At 55.1% G+C, this 19,493-nt stretch overlaps 2 protein-coding genes across 2 annotated transcripts in view; both read right to left on the bottom strand.

Annotated features, from left to right (window-relative positions):
* Nucleotides 1–19,493, bottom strand: part of LOC143692469 (uncharacterized) — a 279,232-nt gene that overhangs the window by 143,012 nt on the left and 116,727 nt on the right. The window lies entirely within an intron of this gene.
* Nucleotides 8,657–11,119, bottom strand: LOC143692405 (serine/threonine-protein kinase pim-1-like; the record flags this gene model as incomplete). The annotated part of the gene is made up of 5 exons (XM_077172639.1): nucleotides 8,657–8,763; nucleotides 9,008–9,184; nucleotides 9,799–10,165; nucleotides 10,370–10,420; nucleotides 10,535–11,119. Coding segments are annotated over 5 exons (1,287 nt in total), but the record flags the coding sequence as incomplete, so codon positions are not given.

Here is a 19,493-nt window from a genome sequence, read left to right as displayed (position 1 = left end):
TACATCCTGAGAAATTAAAATCACAATAGTGTATAGAATTGTGATGTAATCATTTGGAATAAAAATTGCTGATGAGTAAAAATTGGAAATAGAAACTGTTGAAAAAAACTGATGAGTACCCCTATAAATACCTGTAACCTTCAATTATCGGGGTGCAGTTGGAGGGAAAACTTCCCCCACTGTACCCAGCACTGTATTGCTCATACTTTACCATATTAATTAATAAATTGATTGCTGCTTGAATATTGGCCTAATCAAGCTTCTTATTCATAACATGCCTCACAAGTGCTGTCAAGGACGGAGCTTGAAGCCCTCCCCAAGGACTGAGACTGAGACCCTTCAAATTCTAACCCAGGGGTGCTGGCCTGACTGGAGCAGGGTGTCTGCCATGGGAAGCGGGATGTTTCCCATAGGAACCAGTCCTGAAACAACGGGCCCCGCTCACTGCTGGCACTGGTTTGTGCTTGAATATTGGCCCAGTCAAGTTTCTCATTTATAACAGTCCCAAAGGGATCTGGGCTGATCTGGATCCAATGGCTGCAGTAGGTGTGCCATTCCTAAATCCAGTTTGGGAGAGCCACGGCCGTGTTGCTGTGTGAGCTCTGAGGTATCTGATGGTGGGAGATGCTCAGGTTTGTCCTGTTTGCATCCCCAGCTCCTGCAGAGCCGCTGTCAAACAGCGCCAAGGGATGCTCCTGGCACTGACCCTGGCCTGGCTCAGGGCTCAGCTTTCCTCCATCAATCCCACTTCAGAGCTTCCCTCTGGGGGGAAGGTGTTAGTGGGTCAGGAGCAGCACAATCCAGAGAATTGGAGGATGGCTTTATGTTGGTAATTCTGGGAATGGGTTTCTCTGGCAGGATGCTGGACACCGGGGATTTCTGCCCTCCTTTCTCAGGAGAGTTTGGGTTTCTCATGTCAGTGCTGTTCCACAGCTCCCACCATCCCTACTCCTTTCACTGACACTTCCCCAGCTTCCCAGTGTCCTTTCTGAGGGGAAGAAAGGAACATCCATGGTGGCACCCCTTGGCTGCCTGGGGCTCCAGCTGCTCCTGGAGCTGCAGCGTGTCCGGCACAGCCGCTCTCAGTGGGGCTGGGCCTTGGTTCAGGCCCCACAGTCCCTGTCAGTGCCCACTCCCCACTGGGCTCACGCTCTGGCCGTGTGGGGCTGCTGAAGGCTCAGCGGCTCTGGCTGAGCACTCCCAGCTCTGCAGCTCCTGACTCATCCCAGGGATGGGGTCCCGCAGTCCCGGTTGGGGCCGTGTTGCCAACGGGGCCCTGCTTTGGGGTGGCCATGGGTACCTGCTGCTCCTCCACCCTCAGCAGCCCCACAGCAGAAGGGTCCTCTGGGAGCCCAGGCAAGGGATCCAGCTGTGCCATTCCCTCTGTGTCCACAGCAGCTCTCCCCAAAGTCCTTTGGGCTCCCTGAAATCCTGTCTCCTGAGGTGATCCATGCCAGGGAGTCCCAGGGCCTCTGGGCCAGTCCCAGGGGGTGTTTTTGCCATTCCCAGTCGTGGTCACTACAGCTGCTGATGTGCTCAGGCCTGAGTGCCAGCCCTCAGCCAGAGCTGGCTTACAGGACAAACCCTGGGCATTATGTGACTAACACCATCAGTTTTAGTTAACTAAAAATAGATGACCAAGGTGCTTCTGCAGCTGTTTAACACCAAGCCAGCTGCTTTGGAGACTTTCACATAATCTTGTGTAGTTACCTGCAAGAAATGTATCATTCTAAGAAATTTTCCCAACTGACATGAATAGAGGCTTGTAGGATATTTTAGGGGAAACCCTCCAAGCCAGGGACTGGGCTCTGGCCAAGCCATGGGTCCTCCTGGTCAGCAAAAGTGCCAGGAGACCCAGGAGTTCATGGGCTAAAAATACAGTCCAGTTCCTTTGACTTGCTGATTTGGGCCTAAAAACCTGGACCCACTTTTGGAGCAAATTCGGAGACCTCACCTACGGGTGGATGCACCACGTGGGATTTTCCCAAGTGCTTGCAAGAGTTCTCCAGGTCCTCGCTGTGAAATGGGGCTCCCCAGCGACTGCAGACTCTGCGTGATGGTAAAGTATTTAGGCAATTGGGGATGTGTCTTTCTCAGTCCCTATCCTTTCTCTCCTGTAATAATGATTAGGTGTATTACCTTGCTTCTTTTTGCTTGTTGCTAAAGCCAAGCATGTAGTTGTATTGAATGTATAATTTTACTTTTGTGTTGCCTTAACCCTCACAGTAAAATAAGACCATTCTTCCCATTGGTTTCTGTGCTCTTTAAATCAGCCCTGTCAGCTGGCAGAACAGGTATCAGAACCTGATGAAAGCCAGGCTCTGCTGTGATCTAGCTGGGCCCATGGAATGCAGTGGGCCACTGTCAGTCCATGGAACCCATGGGAGCAAGGCTCAGATGGGAGAAAGGCGTGCACCAAGGAACCCCAGAGACCCTGATGGAGCCAGGGCTGCAGGGTGTCACACAGGGAGGGACCTCATGGCAGCAGGAGAGCACTGTGAGGCTGTGGAACAACGTGGCACCAAGGTTCCACTGGGACTTGACAGAACCCCATGGACGTGGATGGCCCCAAACGGGGCCCAGAGACTCTTCCCAGACAAAGCCCAGGGCGGGGGATTTGCTTTATTCAGCGCCGGGTGTGCGGGGATATCTCCTCCTGACAGCACACAGCACACAGAGATTACAATGGATGGTTACACTCTATGCACATTCATGGTTTTCCTTAGAAAAGGTGTGGTTATGCAAACGATCTCTCAGCACTCATTACCATCATTAGCGTGTGCCAGGCGCAGGCGCAGCGCGCACTGGGGAAGTGGCACTGAGGAAGGCTCCGCGTCTTCCTCGGGGGTCTCCTGATGAAGGCTGGACATCTTCATCGCTGTGCCCTTTGCACCTTTCTCCTCTAGGCATGCACAGTCTCTTGCTGGCAGTTTCAGCAATTTCCTCACTGGTTTTAGCAAGCTCTGCCCTTCATTTCTGCCAGTTTTGTTCCCTGTTTCTTGCCAACATTCATCCTGTGTCTTGAGCTTGTGGCTGAATATTTGCAAGCTTCCATATTGGGTGCAGTGTCTCTTATTCTTGCCCAAGTATGCCCGGGCACAGTGCTTTTAACCCTTTCACAGCCAAGGACTGGAGAGCCACTCCTGGACCCTGGGAATTCCTGCAGGTGCACCCACCTTTGCAGACAATGAGGCTCCAACCTCACTGTGAGAGGGCCCAGCTTTTACACTGTTAAACAAACAAGCTGACACCGCTGCTGGTGGGGGAACATCTGGTTTCATTCTCCTGATTGGCTTCTCCCAAAGCCTGGCCAGGGCTCAAGGAGGAACCAAGGGAGGTGACTTTGATCCCACAGCCTCAAACAAAGCCAGATGGGATCTGGCCTGCTTTCTAAATACAGGAATGTAAATCCATATTTCACCAATGAACACATACAGAGATCATATTGCTAATAATGATTCATTGATGAGTGGATACAAATATTACCTTTGGTTGGAAGGTTCATCTGGAGCTCAGCTTTGCCTCAGGGCCTGTTGTTCAGGCCTCACTCAGGGCCTGGTGAGGCCTCAGTGCTTCAATCAGTGCTTTGACCTACAGATGAACTGCAACCTTCAGAACAATTGCAATACACAGTTTAAATTTAGGTATTAGGCACAAAGGCATCAGCTCTTGTTCTTCAATTAAGTGCTGTTCAAGTTCATTACTCAGAGCTATAATTTTAATTCCTTTTAAAACATGCTTAATTAGTTGCTATTCTCTGTTATTTATCAAATGCCCGTTCTTTCCTTGAGACTGTGTCTCTTTTCAGACAAGTCTCAGTACTCCATTTCCAGCACAAGGTGTCACAACAACTCCAACATGGAATCATAACACACCAAGTGCTCACAATGCAATGATTGCAGTGACTGCCGCAAATGCATTTCACAGCAGCCTCCAATTTGGGAGCCAATCCCACCATGAGGAATTTTCTTCTTGCTGCCTCTCTTCTCCTGATCTTTCTATTGAGGTGATTCCTGATTGCTGGACCTCAAACCCAGCACTGATAGACATTCCTACAACATTGCTGTCTTGGCATAGCCCAGGATCCTCCCTGGCCAGCAAGCAGATAATCCAAGGCTGTGCAGTTCTGCAGAGCCCCATTTGTGTTTGTTGGAGCTCGCAGAATGTGCTGTTGGATATTTTAACAGCATCACTTCTTTCTTCTTCTAATAATTGATTTAGCTCATTAATGTAAATTGGGTGCAGCCATGCACAGCCAGGGGTTTCCATTTCCCCATTGGGCCATTGTTAAGGGCATGGAGCACATCTGGGAGATGGGTTCTCCATGGGGACAGGTTCCCATCTCCTCATTTTTTCAGCTGCTCTTTTAACAACCCCTTCACCCATTCAACCAATGCTGCAGCCTGTGCATAGTCTGGTACATGAAAAGCCCTGCAGGCTTAATCACTGTATTTTTTACAGGAACAGACAAAGCACTCTGCATCACAGTATTAGCAAACCCTGTAAAAACAGCCAATTTCCTCCCTTCCTCCTTTTTTCATTGTATACAATCTCACAAAGTTGACCACTGACATTAGGGTCCTGGCAAATCCTGTTCTGTAGGGTATTTAGTGTTACATCCCTGAGCAGCCAAAGCTACCAAATTAGTATTGTCAGCACTACTTCACATTGTTACAATTTTATATGTAGATATACATATTGATATAGATAGACAGACCTAGACATACATATAAAAATATATAAAAATATATATATGAAAGTCTTTTATCGTACTATAAATACATATATAGTTATTTATTATATTGATATTTCACTTGCCACAATGCATCTGAGCTCAAGATTAAAACCTTCTTCTCTTGCTCCATGTGGGAGCATTCCAACAATAATTGTTCCTTCTGAAGCTGCTGTTTCCAATGGACTCTTTACAAATTCATCTTTGTCTGCCCAAACCCACAAGTTCTTTTCCTTTTCCATGTGCAATTTTTGGATGCATTTGAAGCCATCCAGGGGTTCAGCCTCTTTTACCCGACTGCCCCACTGCTCCCACGGGGCTCCGGCCTCATCCCACTCCAGAGCCACGGAACTCCAGGGAAGGGCTTCCCATCTGGGAATTTCTGATGGCACTGATTCCTCACATTTACACTGAACAAGTGACATTTTGTTGGGATCTGGCCAGACTGTGCCAGTTTTGTTTTGCCAGTGGGCAGGGTCAGCACCAAAGACACAGACACCAACTGAAGGAATCAGTGTCATTTCCTGCAGCTCAAAGCAGCAAAGAATCACAACAGGAGCAGCTCAGCAATGCACCCAACCATCCCCACCAAAGATTGCCTGCAGTGATTGAGAAAGATCCAGCCCCAGTTACCCTCAGCCTTTACCATCGCCCAGACCCACACAGCAGCTGGGGAAGCTGTCACAGCCAAGGGCTGCAGAGCCACTCCTGGGCACTGGCAATTCCTGCAGGTGCCTCCAGCCCCAGCTGAGGCTCCAAGCCCGCTGGGAGAGGGCCCAGCTCTGACAGTGCTGAATGGACAAACTGACAGCACTGCTAGTGTGGCAACATCTGGTTTCATCCTCCTCTTCGCTCTCTCCCAAAGCCTGGCCAGGGCCCCAGGAGGAACCAAGGAAGCTGACTTTGACCATTCAGCCCCAAACAAGGCCAGATGTCAGATTTCATGGCCTCTAAATATAGAAAGGTCAACACATGTTTCACTAAGGAGTGGCTACATCTATCACAGTGCTAATGACCATGCATATTTCATCAGGGAGCAGATACAAAGATAACCTTTGGTTGGAAGGTTCATCCAGAGGCCACCTTTGGCTCAGGGCCTGCTGTCCAGGCCTTGGCACTTCAGGGACGTGCTTTAGTGCTGGGCTTGGCACTGCTGGCTGAGCGGCTGCCCTGGGTGAGCTCAGAGGGCTTTTCCAACAGAAAGGATTCTGTGATTCCATGATTTTATCCACTGCATTCAGCTGGGTCCATGTTAGCAGCATTCATTTGCTCAGAAAGTCTCCTCTTGCCCAGCTCCTGTGGCCTGAGGCTTCAGCTCCTTCAGCTCCTGGTGCTGAGCTGCTCATGCTGAACGAGACGACTCGGAGAGAAGAGCACAGTCCATGCAATTCCTTCTGGGACACAGAGAGGGGAGGCTGTGCAAACAGGAGCATTGTTTGCTGTGGCCTCCTCTCTGCCCTTCACGCCTTTCAGCGCTTGGAACCAGCCAAGAGCTTTCTCCAAGAGTGCAATGGAGCAGCTGTTCCTGCTCCTGGCTCTGGCTCTCTCCAGTCTCTGCCCTTGCCTGCTTCTGTCCCTCGTGCTGTGCCCTCTGTTCCCCAGGGCTGGCTGGCTGCTGCCCAGGACTGTGGCACTGGCACAGATCCAGTGCTCCAGAGCCTCCTTTCTGTGCCCTTGGAGCTGCCTGGGCACAGCAGCCTTTTCCATCTGCAAGCTCCCCATGGACAGGGAGTGCCCAGCTCCGTTCCTTGCACAGCCTCCAGGAGCCCAGGGCTGCCATCTCAAGTCCCTGCTGGCACTGGGGGCTCCCAGGTGCCTCAGGCTGCTCTGACACCGCTGCACACGGGAGGGAACAGGGGCAGGGGCTGTGCTGAAAGTCAGCTCCATCTGCTGCTGCTGCTGCTGCTGCTGCTGCTGCTGCTGTGGGGTCATTTGTGCAGCCCTGGCCCAGAGTCAGGGATCAGATCCTGCCAGTCTCTTCCAGCCCTGGCTGCTCAGAGGTTGGGCCCTGGAGCCTCAGGTGGGCAGAGGCAGCTGCTCCTGGTCCCTCTGTGTGCCCGTGTTCAGCAGTGCTGCTCCATCAGTCTGTGCCCAGCAACGGGGAAAAGCCTCAGCCCTGCAGGGCCAGGAGCTGCCGGGCTCTGCCTGAGCAGCTCAGCCAGCAGGAAGGGAGCTGCTCCACACGGGAACCAGGAGCAAAGGACATTCCTTTGATAGGACATGTTTTCTATTTAAAGGAAGAAAAAAGAAAAAGGGAAAAAAATAGGTAAATTGTAAAAGATAAGAATAAAATCCAAGTGTTAGTAAAAAAACATAACATAATCTTAGTGAAAAAGACAAAACATAAATGCAAAGTTACATTCTTTGCATTAAGAAGTAAATTATTTTAAAAAGAGAACTCAGTTATTTACATTGTAAATGTGCTGATGCCATGGATGCATCTTACTGACCTCAGCAGCCTTTTAAAAGATTTTGGGCTTTGTTTCCAACATTGGTATTTTAAATTGTGGTTGAAGCAAGAGGAAATTGTTTTGTGCCCTTCCAGCTCCAAGCAGGACTGGGAATGGAAACTCTGTCAAAGCCCAAATCCTTTAGAAGATGCCCTTCCTTCTCAGCCTGGAAATGAGCTGCACATTCCCTTTGAAACTGTCAGGGATTTCTTAAACACACAAAGTCCCACTTGCAGCTTTTTGCTCTGGTTTGGCAGTGCAGAAGGGCAATTCTCCATCCACCAGCTCCAGACTGCACTGCCTCAGGAGCACGGCCCACTCACCAGCTTTGGCCCACTTGTGGCACTGCTAGAGGAGGAAGAAAGTGCAACTGCACAATTCCAGCCAATCAAGAAGGAAGAATGGGACAGACAAAACAGCCTGTACAGATCCAGGCGTTCAGCTGGGACTGTGGAGAGTTTGGGTCCTTGCCAATTGGATGTGTGTCCCCAGCTGCAATCTCTGGGCCTGCAGCAGAGTCTCACTCACCTGCCAAAGCAGAAAGCTCAGGCGCTGTGCTCACAACGGGCTCGTCTGATGCAGAGCTGTCAGAGCAATGTGAGGGCAGAGCCAGCCCAGCTGGGCCCAGGGCTGAGCCCAGCAGAGCCCTGGCAGAGCCCAGAGCAGCCTCAGCAGCCGCAGAGCCCGGCTGCAAGGAGAGAAAGCAGAAACCGCCCGTCAGCTGAGGGCTCCTGTGCCCTTGTGCCAAGGTCTGCGGTGCCCAGGCCGTGCTGGCTATGCCCAGAGCTGTGCCCAGAGCTGCCCAGCCCTGCTGCCTTTGGCAGCAGAGCAGGAGGGCAGGACATGTGCCCAGCCTGCAGCTAGCCACAGCACATCCAGCCCTCAGCAGCTGCCCAGAGCCAAAAAGCAGCTGGGCAGCAACTGAAGAATTCATTGCATCTGCCCCAGCTAAGGGGGAACCTTTGGTGCCCGGCCAGGCCGTGCCAGGCCCAGATCTGGGAGCATCCCCCTGCCTGTGGACTCACCTGCAAATTGGGCCTGGAGCCTGGCTTTGAAGAAGGTGCCAGAATCCAAGTCCATCATCTTCAGCTGGCCAGGCCGAGGAAGGGATTGTCACCCTTGAGGTTTTCCTTGGTGTCTCCAGCAGCAGCCCCACCTGGTACAGCTTCCCCAGGGGCTCCTTCTCCTTCCCTGGGGCCAGACCAGGCTGTCAGGGCTCTGCCCAGGGCCCCAGCCATCCATGAACCAGACAAACCAAACCAGGGGGGATGGTGGCCACCAGTGCTTGCCACACCAGGTCTCCAGCTCAGCTGCAGCTCAAGAGCTGCGTGTTCCCTTCTGCTGACCCCTGCTCAGAGCTACAGGCAGCACAAAACCAGCCTGGTTTGCTTTGCCACTGAGTGCCAAGAGATGTGTGGAGCTGGTACCTGCCAGGCCCCTGGATCCAACTGTGCATGTGGATCTCTCCCATCTTCTAGGGCAGAGGAACACCCTGCACCCAAGGATGGCAGAAAAGCTCTTCTAAGGATGGCCTGTCTGAGGGTTGCATGGACAAACACCTCTTAATGATATCCTGGCACTCTGGGGAGAGAAACCAGAAATCACCAGTCAGCTGGAGAAGTTGTCCCCCTGTTCCTGTGCCCAGGCCATGCTGGCTGTGCCCAGAGCTGGGCCTAAACTTCCCCATGGATGCTCTGTTTGGAGGAGAGCAGGAGAGCAGGACCTGTGCCACCTCCTCAGCAGCTGCCAGAGCGGGATGCCCACGAGCCCGCTGCTGTCTCCCAGCACTGGGATTCCCCCCCGGTGCCCAGAGATGAGGATCCACCTTGAGAGAGCCATCGTGGGAACAAGATCCGCCCCCGGATGATCTCCTGGCCCCTCCTGAACGGGTGCTTGCCCATGACCAGGTGGCACAGCAGGAGGCCCAGGGACCAGATCGTCGCTGCCTCGCCGTGGTAGCATTGGTGCTGGATCCACTCTGGTGGGCTGTAGGACAGGGTTCCTGTGGAACACAGACACAGCTCAGCAGGGGGATGCTGCTGCTCCCAGAGCCCGGCCCCAGCATCCCTGGCCGTGTGGGGGCTGCCCCAGAGGCACACGGGGTGAGCGCTGCCCTCTCGCCAGCACCTGGGACTTGTGTACAAACTCGGGGCTGGAAAAGAAGCCACAGGTGCTGGAAGAGGGCAGCAGAAACCCTGGGAAGGCCCAACCATGACACACAAAGGAGAAACCCACCCAGTGGTGGAGAAAACCCACTCTCCTCCCCATCTGCATGGCCCCCAGAAATGTTAATAAGCCAAGGAAAACCAGGGGAGTGGAGCAGTCCAAGCCCTTCCTCGCCTGCACACCAAACCATCCAGGGCACGGGGTCAGACCCCCCTCTCTGCTACCCCCATGGGGGTTTGTGTCGGGCTGGCTGCCCCAGCTCCAGCCCCAGCCCAGGCCACAGTGGGTGCTGAAGGCTGTCGGCAGGGCTGGCAGCTGGCCCCCCTCACACCCCACCCAAATCAACTCGGCTCCAGCATCAATCCCATCCCGGCTGCAATAGGGGGAAGCCCCGGTGCTGCACCCAGGCTGGGCCATGAGATGCCCAGGAGCATCCCCTGGAGGGCTCACCTGCAAACTGGGTGTAGGCTGTGTCTTGGAGGAAGGCGCCACAGCCAAAGTCGATGAGTTTCAGCTGCCCGCTGGCCAGGTCGAGCAGGATGTTCTCGGGCTTGATGTCCCTGTGCAGGGCCCCGCAGGCGGTGCAGTGCCGCACGGCCTCCAGCACCTGGCGGAACAGCGCCCGCGCCTCCTCCTCGGGCAGGAACCCCCGCTCCGCCAGGAAACCCGAGAGCTCCTGGCACCGCTCCGGACGCTCCAGCACCAGCAGGAAGCTGTCGGGGAGCTCGAGCCACTCCAGGAGCTGAATGACAGCAGCACAGCCACGGGACACCTTGGCCTGCAGCACGATCTCCAGCGGCGCGCTGCTGCCGTCGGGCTGCGGGAGGAGCGCGGTGCCGTCAGTGGGGCTGAGGCCGTGCCGGGGCTCTGGGAGCCCTCAGCCAGCCCGGGATGCTCTGCACGCCCCGCTCAGCCCACGCCCGCTCTCCCCGCAGGGCTCCCGGCGGCTCCCACCCTGCCGGGCCCCGGCTCCTCGCCGCCCGGCCCGGCCCGGCTGCTGCCGCTGGCCCCGCTCACTCACCAGCTCGCCCCAGTGCTGGATGCGATCCCGCGGCACGCGTTTGATGGCCACCTGCGAGCGAGGGAGACCAGCGGGCTGAGCTCGCCGCCCGTCCTGCCCAGCCCCATCCTTCGCCCTTCTCCTCCTCCTCCTTCCCCTCCGCCCGCCGCTGGCCCCGCCGCTCACCGGGGCGCCGTCCGAGAGCCGCGTCCCCGAGCAGACTCTGCCGAAGCCGCCGCGCCCCAGCAGGGAACCCACTCGGTACCGCTCCTGCAGGGCCTCGTGCGCCTTCCCTGCGGGCGAGACGCGGCTGTCAGCGCTCGGCCCGGGGCCAGCAACGGCCCCCGAGCGCCCCTCGAGCGGCCCGGGCCGGGCATCCCCACCCGCCCCGGGCCCCGGCGGCTCGGGGCCGGCGGCTGCGCTGCCGAGCGGCGGAGCTCGGGCCGGGGAAGCCCCAGCGGAGGCGGCGGCAGCGGCCGCGCCGCCTGTGTCCTCCGCGGGCCTCGGGAGGAGCCGGGGACGGGGACGGGGACGGGGACGGGGACGGGACGGGACTTCACGTCGGGTCCGGGGCCGGGCTCGGGCCAGGCGGAGCCGAAGGGCGGCGATGCCGCTCCCGCACCAGGCACTGACGCCCGCCCAGCAGCGCCACCGCCAGTACGGCCAGAACCGGGCGGAGGCGAGAGCGCGGCGGGACGGCCGGGGCCGGGCACGGGGCAGTCCCGCCCGGGGCCGGGGGCGGGCCGGGGGCATGGCCCGGCCCGGCAGGGGAGAGGGAGGCGGGGAGAGGAGAGGGACGCCGGGCAAGGGACCCCGAGAGAAGGGTGCCCGACCGCGGGAAAGGGAGAGAAAGAGAAACAAAAAGAGAGAGTGTTGAAGCGTCTCTGCTTTTGCTGCCGCCGCTGCTGCTGCCGCCGCTACCGCCGCTGCAACTGAAGCACCGGGGCCGTTCGTCCCCGTGTCCGTTCCCCGCTCGCCCCACGAGCCCCACGTTCGAGCCCCGCGCGCCCCGGGCACAGCCCCTGAGTCTGTCCAAACACGGGAACTTTGCAGCGGTGAGCCCAGATGCAGAGCCCTGACTCCTGCACACTGGCACAGCAATCCCCTCGCTTGCTGCTCTGCATTGGCCTGCCTGAGGGTCAAACACTGTCGGGCCACCTTCCCTTGCTGTAGGATTCCTACCTGACCCAAGCACTGCACTTACATCTCCAGTCTTGCCTTCCAGTAAAACCAGGGGAAGGAAAACTGTGTGTGGCTCATGGTATTTTCAAGTGTCTAAAAATCACTAAGTCACCGATCTTAGAGGTGCGGTGCATCTGGAATTCCTGGGATGGAGAAGTAGTGCAATATGGAAAAGAGGAGCATAGAAATAAATAGAGGAAAAGATCTTGGATTGTTTCTTTCATTTTCATTTCACTTCTGGAAAGCTGTTTCAGTTTTCCAGGAATCTTCTCCTGTCTGCTCTTCCCAAGAATGTCTCATGGAGAACAAGGTCAAGCTTCTGTCACAAGATTTGCCAGCAGGAAATTATGCCACTGGTGAAATTTTCATTATGACGGTGCTGGCTTAGGGCAAATTTTGGGAGGAAACCTCCAGAAGGGGTCTGTTTTGCAGAGATAGCCAAAACCTCCACAATGTTGTGTAAGTTGTAAAGCCGGTATGTTTATTATTACAGCGCTGGATGCATGCAGAGATTACTCTCCTTAAAAGACATGCGTACCTCTGGGAACTTCAGGTCCCTTTTTATCCTCCTCTCAAATACATATCCATACAATTTCACAATAGGTTCATACATATTCATTTTTACAAATTTTGCGTGACATTTGCCACTAGTTCTTCTTTATCAGAAAGAATTCTTAGGTCAGGTTGACCTGCTTCTTTATCACCCTCTGTCCCGTCCCCCCCCCCCCCCCCTTATCTCTGTCCTTCACTGAATCAGTTTCCCTGAGCCTAGGCTTTGCAGTCAGGCTACATAGCTATGTTTTCTAACCACAGACTCAAAGATGTACATTTCACCTAAATCAAAATGGATTTCTACTCTGGAGAATTTCTACTCTGTCTCAGAAGCACTTCTCCCTCTGCTCCTCACACGCTGGCCCTGCCTGGCGTTCCTCATCCCTTTCCCCACCGCTCTCCTGCCCCTCCCCTCTGCTAGAAGGCGGACAAAGCTGCCTTGGACAGCAAAGTCAATTGCAGCCAGTGCGAAGAGAACATGGAGGAGCTGGATGAGAGGATGCAGGAGTTGCAGAGCCAGATTTCAGGCCAGGAGCAGCACTGGAACAATACGCAGCAGCAGTTCAGCGATGCAATTGAAGACAAGGTGAGGGGCACCTCGTCCCCACCACGAGGAACTGGCACCTTTGGGACTTGACAGCCTGAGGCAGCATCCCTCTGAGGATCCCCCTCCAGGCTTTTCCCTGGAGAGCTCCATGTCACATCCTGGAGCAGCTGGCTGAGGCTGTGCCCCTGTTCATAGCTGGATCGCCTGGAGCTGAAGACTTTCCGTAAACACCGGGAGGACTCCTGGAACAGGAACATGGAGGAACTCGAGGATAGGCTGTTGCGTGAAAACGCTGCTGGGATTAAGAAGTGAGTGCAATGGAGATTCTGATGGCTTTGGGGACAGCGATGGCAACTGCTCCTGCCAGGCAGGGCTGTCACACACCATGCCCCTGAGCTGGGTTGTGCCCTGCCCTCCTGGCCGTGCACACGGGGGAGCTTTGGTTCCAGAGAGGGGCTGAAAGCGCTGCAGGGGCTGCTTGGCATGGTGGCATGGGTGCCTGTGCCCTTCACCTGGCATCAGCCAGCACCTTGGGGATGGGGAGAAACAGGCTCAAGAGCCCACGGTTCACCCTGCAATGGCCGTGACCCTGTGCAGTGAGCTGCCCAGCAGCTGGCTGCTGCAGGGAGCTGCTGCCTGTGTGCTGCAGGGCTGTGGGCCCAGGAGCCCAGCCAGCCCTCTTCCCTCCCCCTCCTTAGGCAGCTGCCAGTCCCTTTCTCGTGCCTGTCCTGTGACCGCATGCTCAGCGTGCAGGTTCCTGGCCAGTGAGTAGCACCAGTGCCTCGGGGGCAGCGGGGCTGGCATGGGGGGAGATGGGTGCCAGCAGTGACCCGCTGTGCTGGGCACAGGGGGACAGTGTCTGCTTGGGAGGGGCTGATGTGGGGAGCCCCCTCTGCAGCCCTGCCCATCAGCAGGGGCTGTGGGGGCTCATCCCAAGGGCTACAGGCAGCAGGATGCCATGGGCTACAATCCCATGGCTTTGGGGGGGCTGCCTCCAACAGGAACAGGTTCTATGTCCCCTGTCACACCCCTGTGACTCCTGCCCTCCCCAGGTACCCCGAGACACTCCCGTATTTGCAGCCGATGCCCCCCAGCAAGGAGCCACCGCCCAGCCAAAGGTGAGGGCCCTGAGGACACATCCCCAGCGCCTGGGGTGCAGAGCAGCCCTGACACAGCAAGGAGGGCTCTGCACCTGGGCTGGGGCAGAGCAGCCTGGGGGGACGGGGCAGGGCAGGGGAGCAGAGGGCAGCTGTGGAGGGCCAGTGCTTGCCCCAGGGCTGGGGGCTTTTGCATTCCTTGCCTTGCACTGCCCTGTCTGGCCCATCTCTCTGTCCCAAGGCTGCTGAAAGCACATCTGATGAGCTGTGTCTGTTTGCAGTCTGAGCTCAGGCTTGGAGGGCTGTTGGGGAAGATGAAACAGGAAAGCCTTATAAATATGATTGCCTGGCAAAAGATTTTGAGAATATGGAAACTATAAGTGAGATTGAAATGAAAGCAAGCTTCGAGATCCCTTAGTTACTGAACAACAGGAAAACAACGGTGTGGCCGGCTGAAGGTAATCCCCTTTTGATGAAACAGGACCTTCTGCTTGCAGGCAGGTCCAAGAGTCCGAGCACACCCTGCCAGCTTGGCAGAAGGGGTCTAAAGAGGAGTTTTTAGGGTTTAAAATGTAGCACAGTATGGTAATGTAGTGATTCTTATAGGCTGTATGGAAATGCTATAGGATTTGTATGTTGTACTGGATTGGTTAAGTGAGAATCAGAATATTCAACACAGAAGATGATTTATTGTATTGTAACGTGAACTTAGCTCTTACTTTTCTATGCTCTTAGCTCTTAGCTCTTACCTCTTGTCTCTTAGCTCTTGCCTTTTATCCTCATACCCCTTTTACTCTCTTATGCTTTTACTCTCTTACCCTCTCATCCTCTCTACCCCTCTCTTCTCTCAGGCCTGCTCTGAGCTGTGGCTGGCAGCTCCAAGCAGGGCCCTGCACCCACGCCCTTTGCAATAAACCGTCCACGACCTGGCTTCAGAGATCTCTCGTCTCCATTCGTCCCGACCGTGCTACCCCCGTCAATCCTACAGACGGGGATTGGGTGCCTCCTGTGAAAGGAGTTCCCAAAACCAATCCCTGCAGCTGGGACAGCCCAGCTCCTGCCAGTTGGTGTCCTGTGCACAGGGACCTGCCTGGTGCCATGGCCAGCACACGTGGCCATGGGGACAGAGCCAGCAGATGCAGCCTGGTGGGATGGGCTTGGGGCTCCTGCAGCAGGTGGACAGGAGCTGGCAGGGACATGCCCCTGCAGGCAGCACTGCCAGTGCCCTCCCTGGCACAGCAGGGTGATGCCCTGCATGCCACAGGCCTGGGCACTGAGTGTCCTCTGCCCCATCCCACAGGAGGCCGCTGGTCTGTGCCAGTGTCCCCGTGTGCCGCAGAGCTCTGGGGACCATCAGAGCAGCAGCTCCACGATGCAGAACATCAAGGCTTCCCCACATACAAGTGCACAGCTGCAGCGTCTCCTGGTACACAACAAGGTAGGTGTGATGAAGGTGGGGACACAGAATGGTGACTGAGGCTTGATGGCATTGCTGACTATCCAGGGGGAGTCTGTGCCTTCAGTCTCCAGACAGACCTGAGTTGGATTATTGGGGTGTGCTGGATTGGGCCCTGCATTGCAGCCAGCTGCCCCTCTCCTCCTCAGCCCAGTGTGACCCTGCTGCACGGTGATGGACACATCTCGAGGGGCCGTAATGACCAGCATCGTACGGCGATCAGGACACAGGATGCGTCAGGTATGGCCCTGTCAGGGCAAGGGGGTCAGTGACGACAGGGGCTGATTATCTGCAGGGTGCCAGCTGGGGGATGAGTAGGGCTCTGTGTACAGAGCTGGGTAATGTGGCGTGGGTATTTTGTGTCTGGGGTAAGAAGGAAGGGGCAGAATGGAGCAGGAGGACTGGCACATGGGGCAACTGAGCTTGGAGGTGGAGTAACGTGGGAGAATGGCCATGCCCAGTGTGGGACAAGAGCTTGAGTCCTGGTGCACTGGGGCCAGCACCTGTGGCAGCTCACCCTTGCCCTTCACGCCCAGGCCCTGCCGCCTCAGGAGAGCACGGCCAGGCACAGCTCCTCGACAGGTCTCATGGGCCCCAGGGCTCGAGCAGCCTCTGCAGCCCCGCCAGACATCAACAGCCCCCGGCCAGCTGGAAAGGACTCAGCGCCCAGTGCTCGACCTGGGACATCTTGTCCAAAGCGAGAAACGCCTGTGACAATTGTCATAAGAAACTTGACTTTTTACTTGTATATAGTTATTAAGTTAGTTGTAGATAGTTATTAGGTTAATAAAGACTGTTAAAATTATAGGCAGAGCCTTGTCTCACAGCCTGTCTCTCCCCGGGCTCCCTGGTGCTCCTTCAGCTCCTTCCCCCCTGCTGTGGCTCTGCCCCCGGGCTGAGCAGATGGAGCCCCGGGCCGGGCCCTGAGGCCGCTGCTGCTGCCGCGGCGCCTGCGGGGCAGCCCTGAGGCTCCGGGCCGGCTGTGGGAGCAGGAGCGGCGCTGCAGAGCCCGCGGCCCTCACGGGCTGCGAAGGCACGGGGAGATGGCCGTGGGGCCCGGCCGGCACTGCCGGCGCTGCTGCTCTCGGCTGCCGCCTGCAATCCTTACAGGCAGCCCTTAGGCCGGCTCAGGAGCCGCTCGGAGCCGTGCCCGAGGGCTGGCCCCGACCCCCGGCCCTCGAGGGCACTTGTCCCTTCATCTCTGCACTGCCACATTCCGAGCTCATTTGTCAGCTTCCTCCTGCCCTTCCTTCCTGCGGGGCAGCGTTAGGGGCTGGCCCAGCGGCTTTCCTCCCGCACGGCTGCAGCCCCTTGCCCACAGCTCCCTGGCGGGAGCCAGAGCTGCTTTGCAGCCGGGCACCCCCGCCGTGTCCCGCAGCCCGGGCCGGCTCCTGCCCGCTGCCGGCGAGGCCCCGCGGCTGGGCCCGGCCATCCCGGGCCAGAGCAGCTCCCTGCCCAGGGGAACACAGGGGGACACGGGGGGATGTGAAATACAAAGCTGTGTGTCATGTCAGGTACACACAGGCAATGTGTGTATTTGTGATTGCGACATGTGTGGAGACCGACAATGGGACAGTTGTGAATTCTAGTAATAACTGAGGAAAATAAAGCATGGAAGAAGTCCTTTGAACCCATCTTTTGTTGGCAATTAACCTTGGTTGATTTAGGAGCATTGGCATTAAAGCATTAAGAATGTTGCTTCTTGCTTGTAGTTAATCCTTAAAGAGTTCTGCAATAATAACCTTTTGAAGCATAGTTTTAGAACATTGCTCGTATCCTTGAAACTATAGCTTTGGAATATATATAAAGGAAACATGCTTATCTCACGCCTTATTGAAGCAGAGAAAATCAGCTTGAGAAAGGAAGATGAACACCACCTCAAGGATTTATAGTTTCAACCAAGGGAAGCTGGACATCACTGTTGTTAGATTTATAGTCTTTGCAATTAAAAGGAGGACCCACATCTGGACAGCTGGACCTCACCAGATGGGATTCGTCTTTCTTCTTTTGGAAACCGGACTGCCACCATCTGGGGATACTCCTTTTGGGATACATCCTGAGAAAAGCTAAATCACAATAGTACATAGAATTGTGACGTAAAAATTGGGAATAGAAACTGCTGATGAGTAAGAATTGGAATAGAAACTGCTGAGAAAGCTGATGAGTACCCCTATAAATACCTGTAACCCTCAATTATCGGGGTGCAGTTGGAGGGAAAACTTCCCCCACTGTACCCAGCGCTGTATTGCTCATACTTTACCATATTAATTAATAAATTGATTGCTGCTTGAACATTGGCCTAGTCAAGCTTCTTATTTATGCCATCCATAACTGTAAAAGGAAAACTCCCTGCTGAACTGAACAAGAGTAGAGGGAAATCAAGGCAGAGCCATGGTTCGTCAGGACTTGCTGCATCCTAATGAGCCCTGTGGTGCATTTGGAGCTGAGCCCTTGAACCTCAGGGCCTGAGAGGAGATTGCACAAACCTTTCCAGGAGTCAAAGTCAGAAGAAAACCCCAAAGTGTCTCAAAGAATGAATGGGTCCCACTGAGGTCCATCCCAAACACAGGCTCCTCATGGACTCCTTGGAGGTGACAACTGGAGGCTAGGATGGACCAAAAATTTCTCAGAGTCTCAGTGTGGAAAAGAAATTACAAACTACCTTAAAAAACCTGAGTATCTCCAAGCATTACTGAGCCCCACTGAGTGTCAGTACAAAGCTCTCCAGGGACTCATTAAAGCAGATAATTGGAGCCATGATTGCACAAACCTCTCACAAAGTCTGTATCAAAAGGGAAACACCAAGTACCTTCAAATAACTGAAGTACCTTGAGGCATTAATGAGCCCCACTCAGTGTTGTTACTGACAAAGCCTCTCCAGGGACTAATTAGAGCAGATAATTGGAGGCCATGATTGCACAAACCTCTCAGAGCCTCCAAGGCAAAAGCCAAACCCAAAGTCCTTTGAAAAAGCTGCAGTCCCTGCAGGGAGCATGAAGGAGCCCCCAGGGCCATTGCTGAGCCAGGCTCCCCAGGGACTCCTTGCAGCAGATCCTTGAGGCCACTGGGATGTGGGCTAGGGGGGGATGCTGAGGGCAGCACAAGGGGCTGACAGTGCCCAGCCTGGCTGGGGTTGGGCCAGGAGGCCCCAGGGCCTCAGCACAAGGTGTCTCCTCCCAGCCCTTGCTGGCACAGACCCTGCTGTGCCCCAGGGCACCAAGACTTGGCTTCTCTTTGTCCCCACCTGTCATCACTGCCTGCAGTTCTCTGCTCTGCCTGGGGCCTGGGGACACTTGCTCACTCGTGTCCCTCTCTGGGACCCATTACAAGTCCAAGAAACTTTGGAGCTGGATTCTGCCTTGGAGTTCTGGAGAGGTTTCTTCAGCTGCCTCTCAGGGACTGATGTTCAGGGCCTGAGCACAAAGGCCCAGAGGCTGATTAAAGTCCTTGTGCTGTGTCTGTGCTGCTGAGCTGGGCTGGGCTCCTGGCACAGAGGCAGCTCCTGCTCACCAAGAAGAGCTTCAAAAGCACATTTCTCTGGATGAGCAGCTCTTGTGCCAGCCCAGCAGGGCTGGGGCACTGCCTGCAGCCAGCCCGCACACAGCACAGAGGCACAGAGAGCTTCAACCAGTCAGGGCTGGGAAGGGGCTGAGAAGTGCCTGGGGCACAATCACTGCCAGCCCTTGGCACAGGAACCTCTGGCTGCAGGACAATGCAGCTGCAGCTCCTGGAGCCATCTCCTCAAGCTGGAACATGCCAATGCCTGCAGAGCCTGTGAGTACAACTCTGGGTATTTCTGGTGCAGGGGAGGTGAAAGATTCATGAAGCTCTGACATGCTGAGGGGTTCTGATCAGTCATAGAATATTTCCAAGACTAGGATTTTGAAAAAATATAAGAAATTTCTTAAGACTTTGTATTCAGTTTCCTACTATTGAGGAATGGTAGCGACGTGGTGATAAATATTAAAGGATGATTATAAATTTTGACAATTCCTTGTAATATCTGACCTGGTAAATTTTGCTTATGAATTATTATTTATGAAATTTTAAAAGTTCCCAAGACATCTGAACTGTTACTTTTAGTGATCAATAGGTTCACAGGAGATCCCTAATGTACTTTCAGCCCCTCTGCCCAAGGACAGCAGCAGCATCACCTTTGCTGGAGCTATCAGGCTCAGTCTGAGCTGTCCTTTCTCCAAGCTGCAAACAGAACCTGCTCCCAGCCAGTGCCCTGCAAACAGGCAGGGTTCTGTAGGGCCAAGGAGAGTGCACAGAGATTTGGGGTCTGTGGGTGCTGGCAGGGAGAGATCA

The sequence above is a fragment of the Agelaius phoeniceus genome (assembly GCF_051311805.1).
Source record: "Agelaius phoeniceus isolate bAgePho1 chromosome W unlocalized genomic scaffold, bAgePho1.hap1 SUPER_W_unloc_1, whole genome shotgun sequence".
In the NCBI taxonomy this organism is placed as follows: Eukaryota; Metazoa; Chordata; class Aves; order Passeriformes; family Icteridae; genus Agelaius; species Agelaius phoeniceus.
The sequence above is the reverse complement of the archived record's forward strand: the minus strand, read 5'-3'. Positions and strand labels throughout refer to the sequence as shown.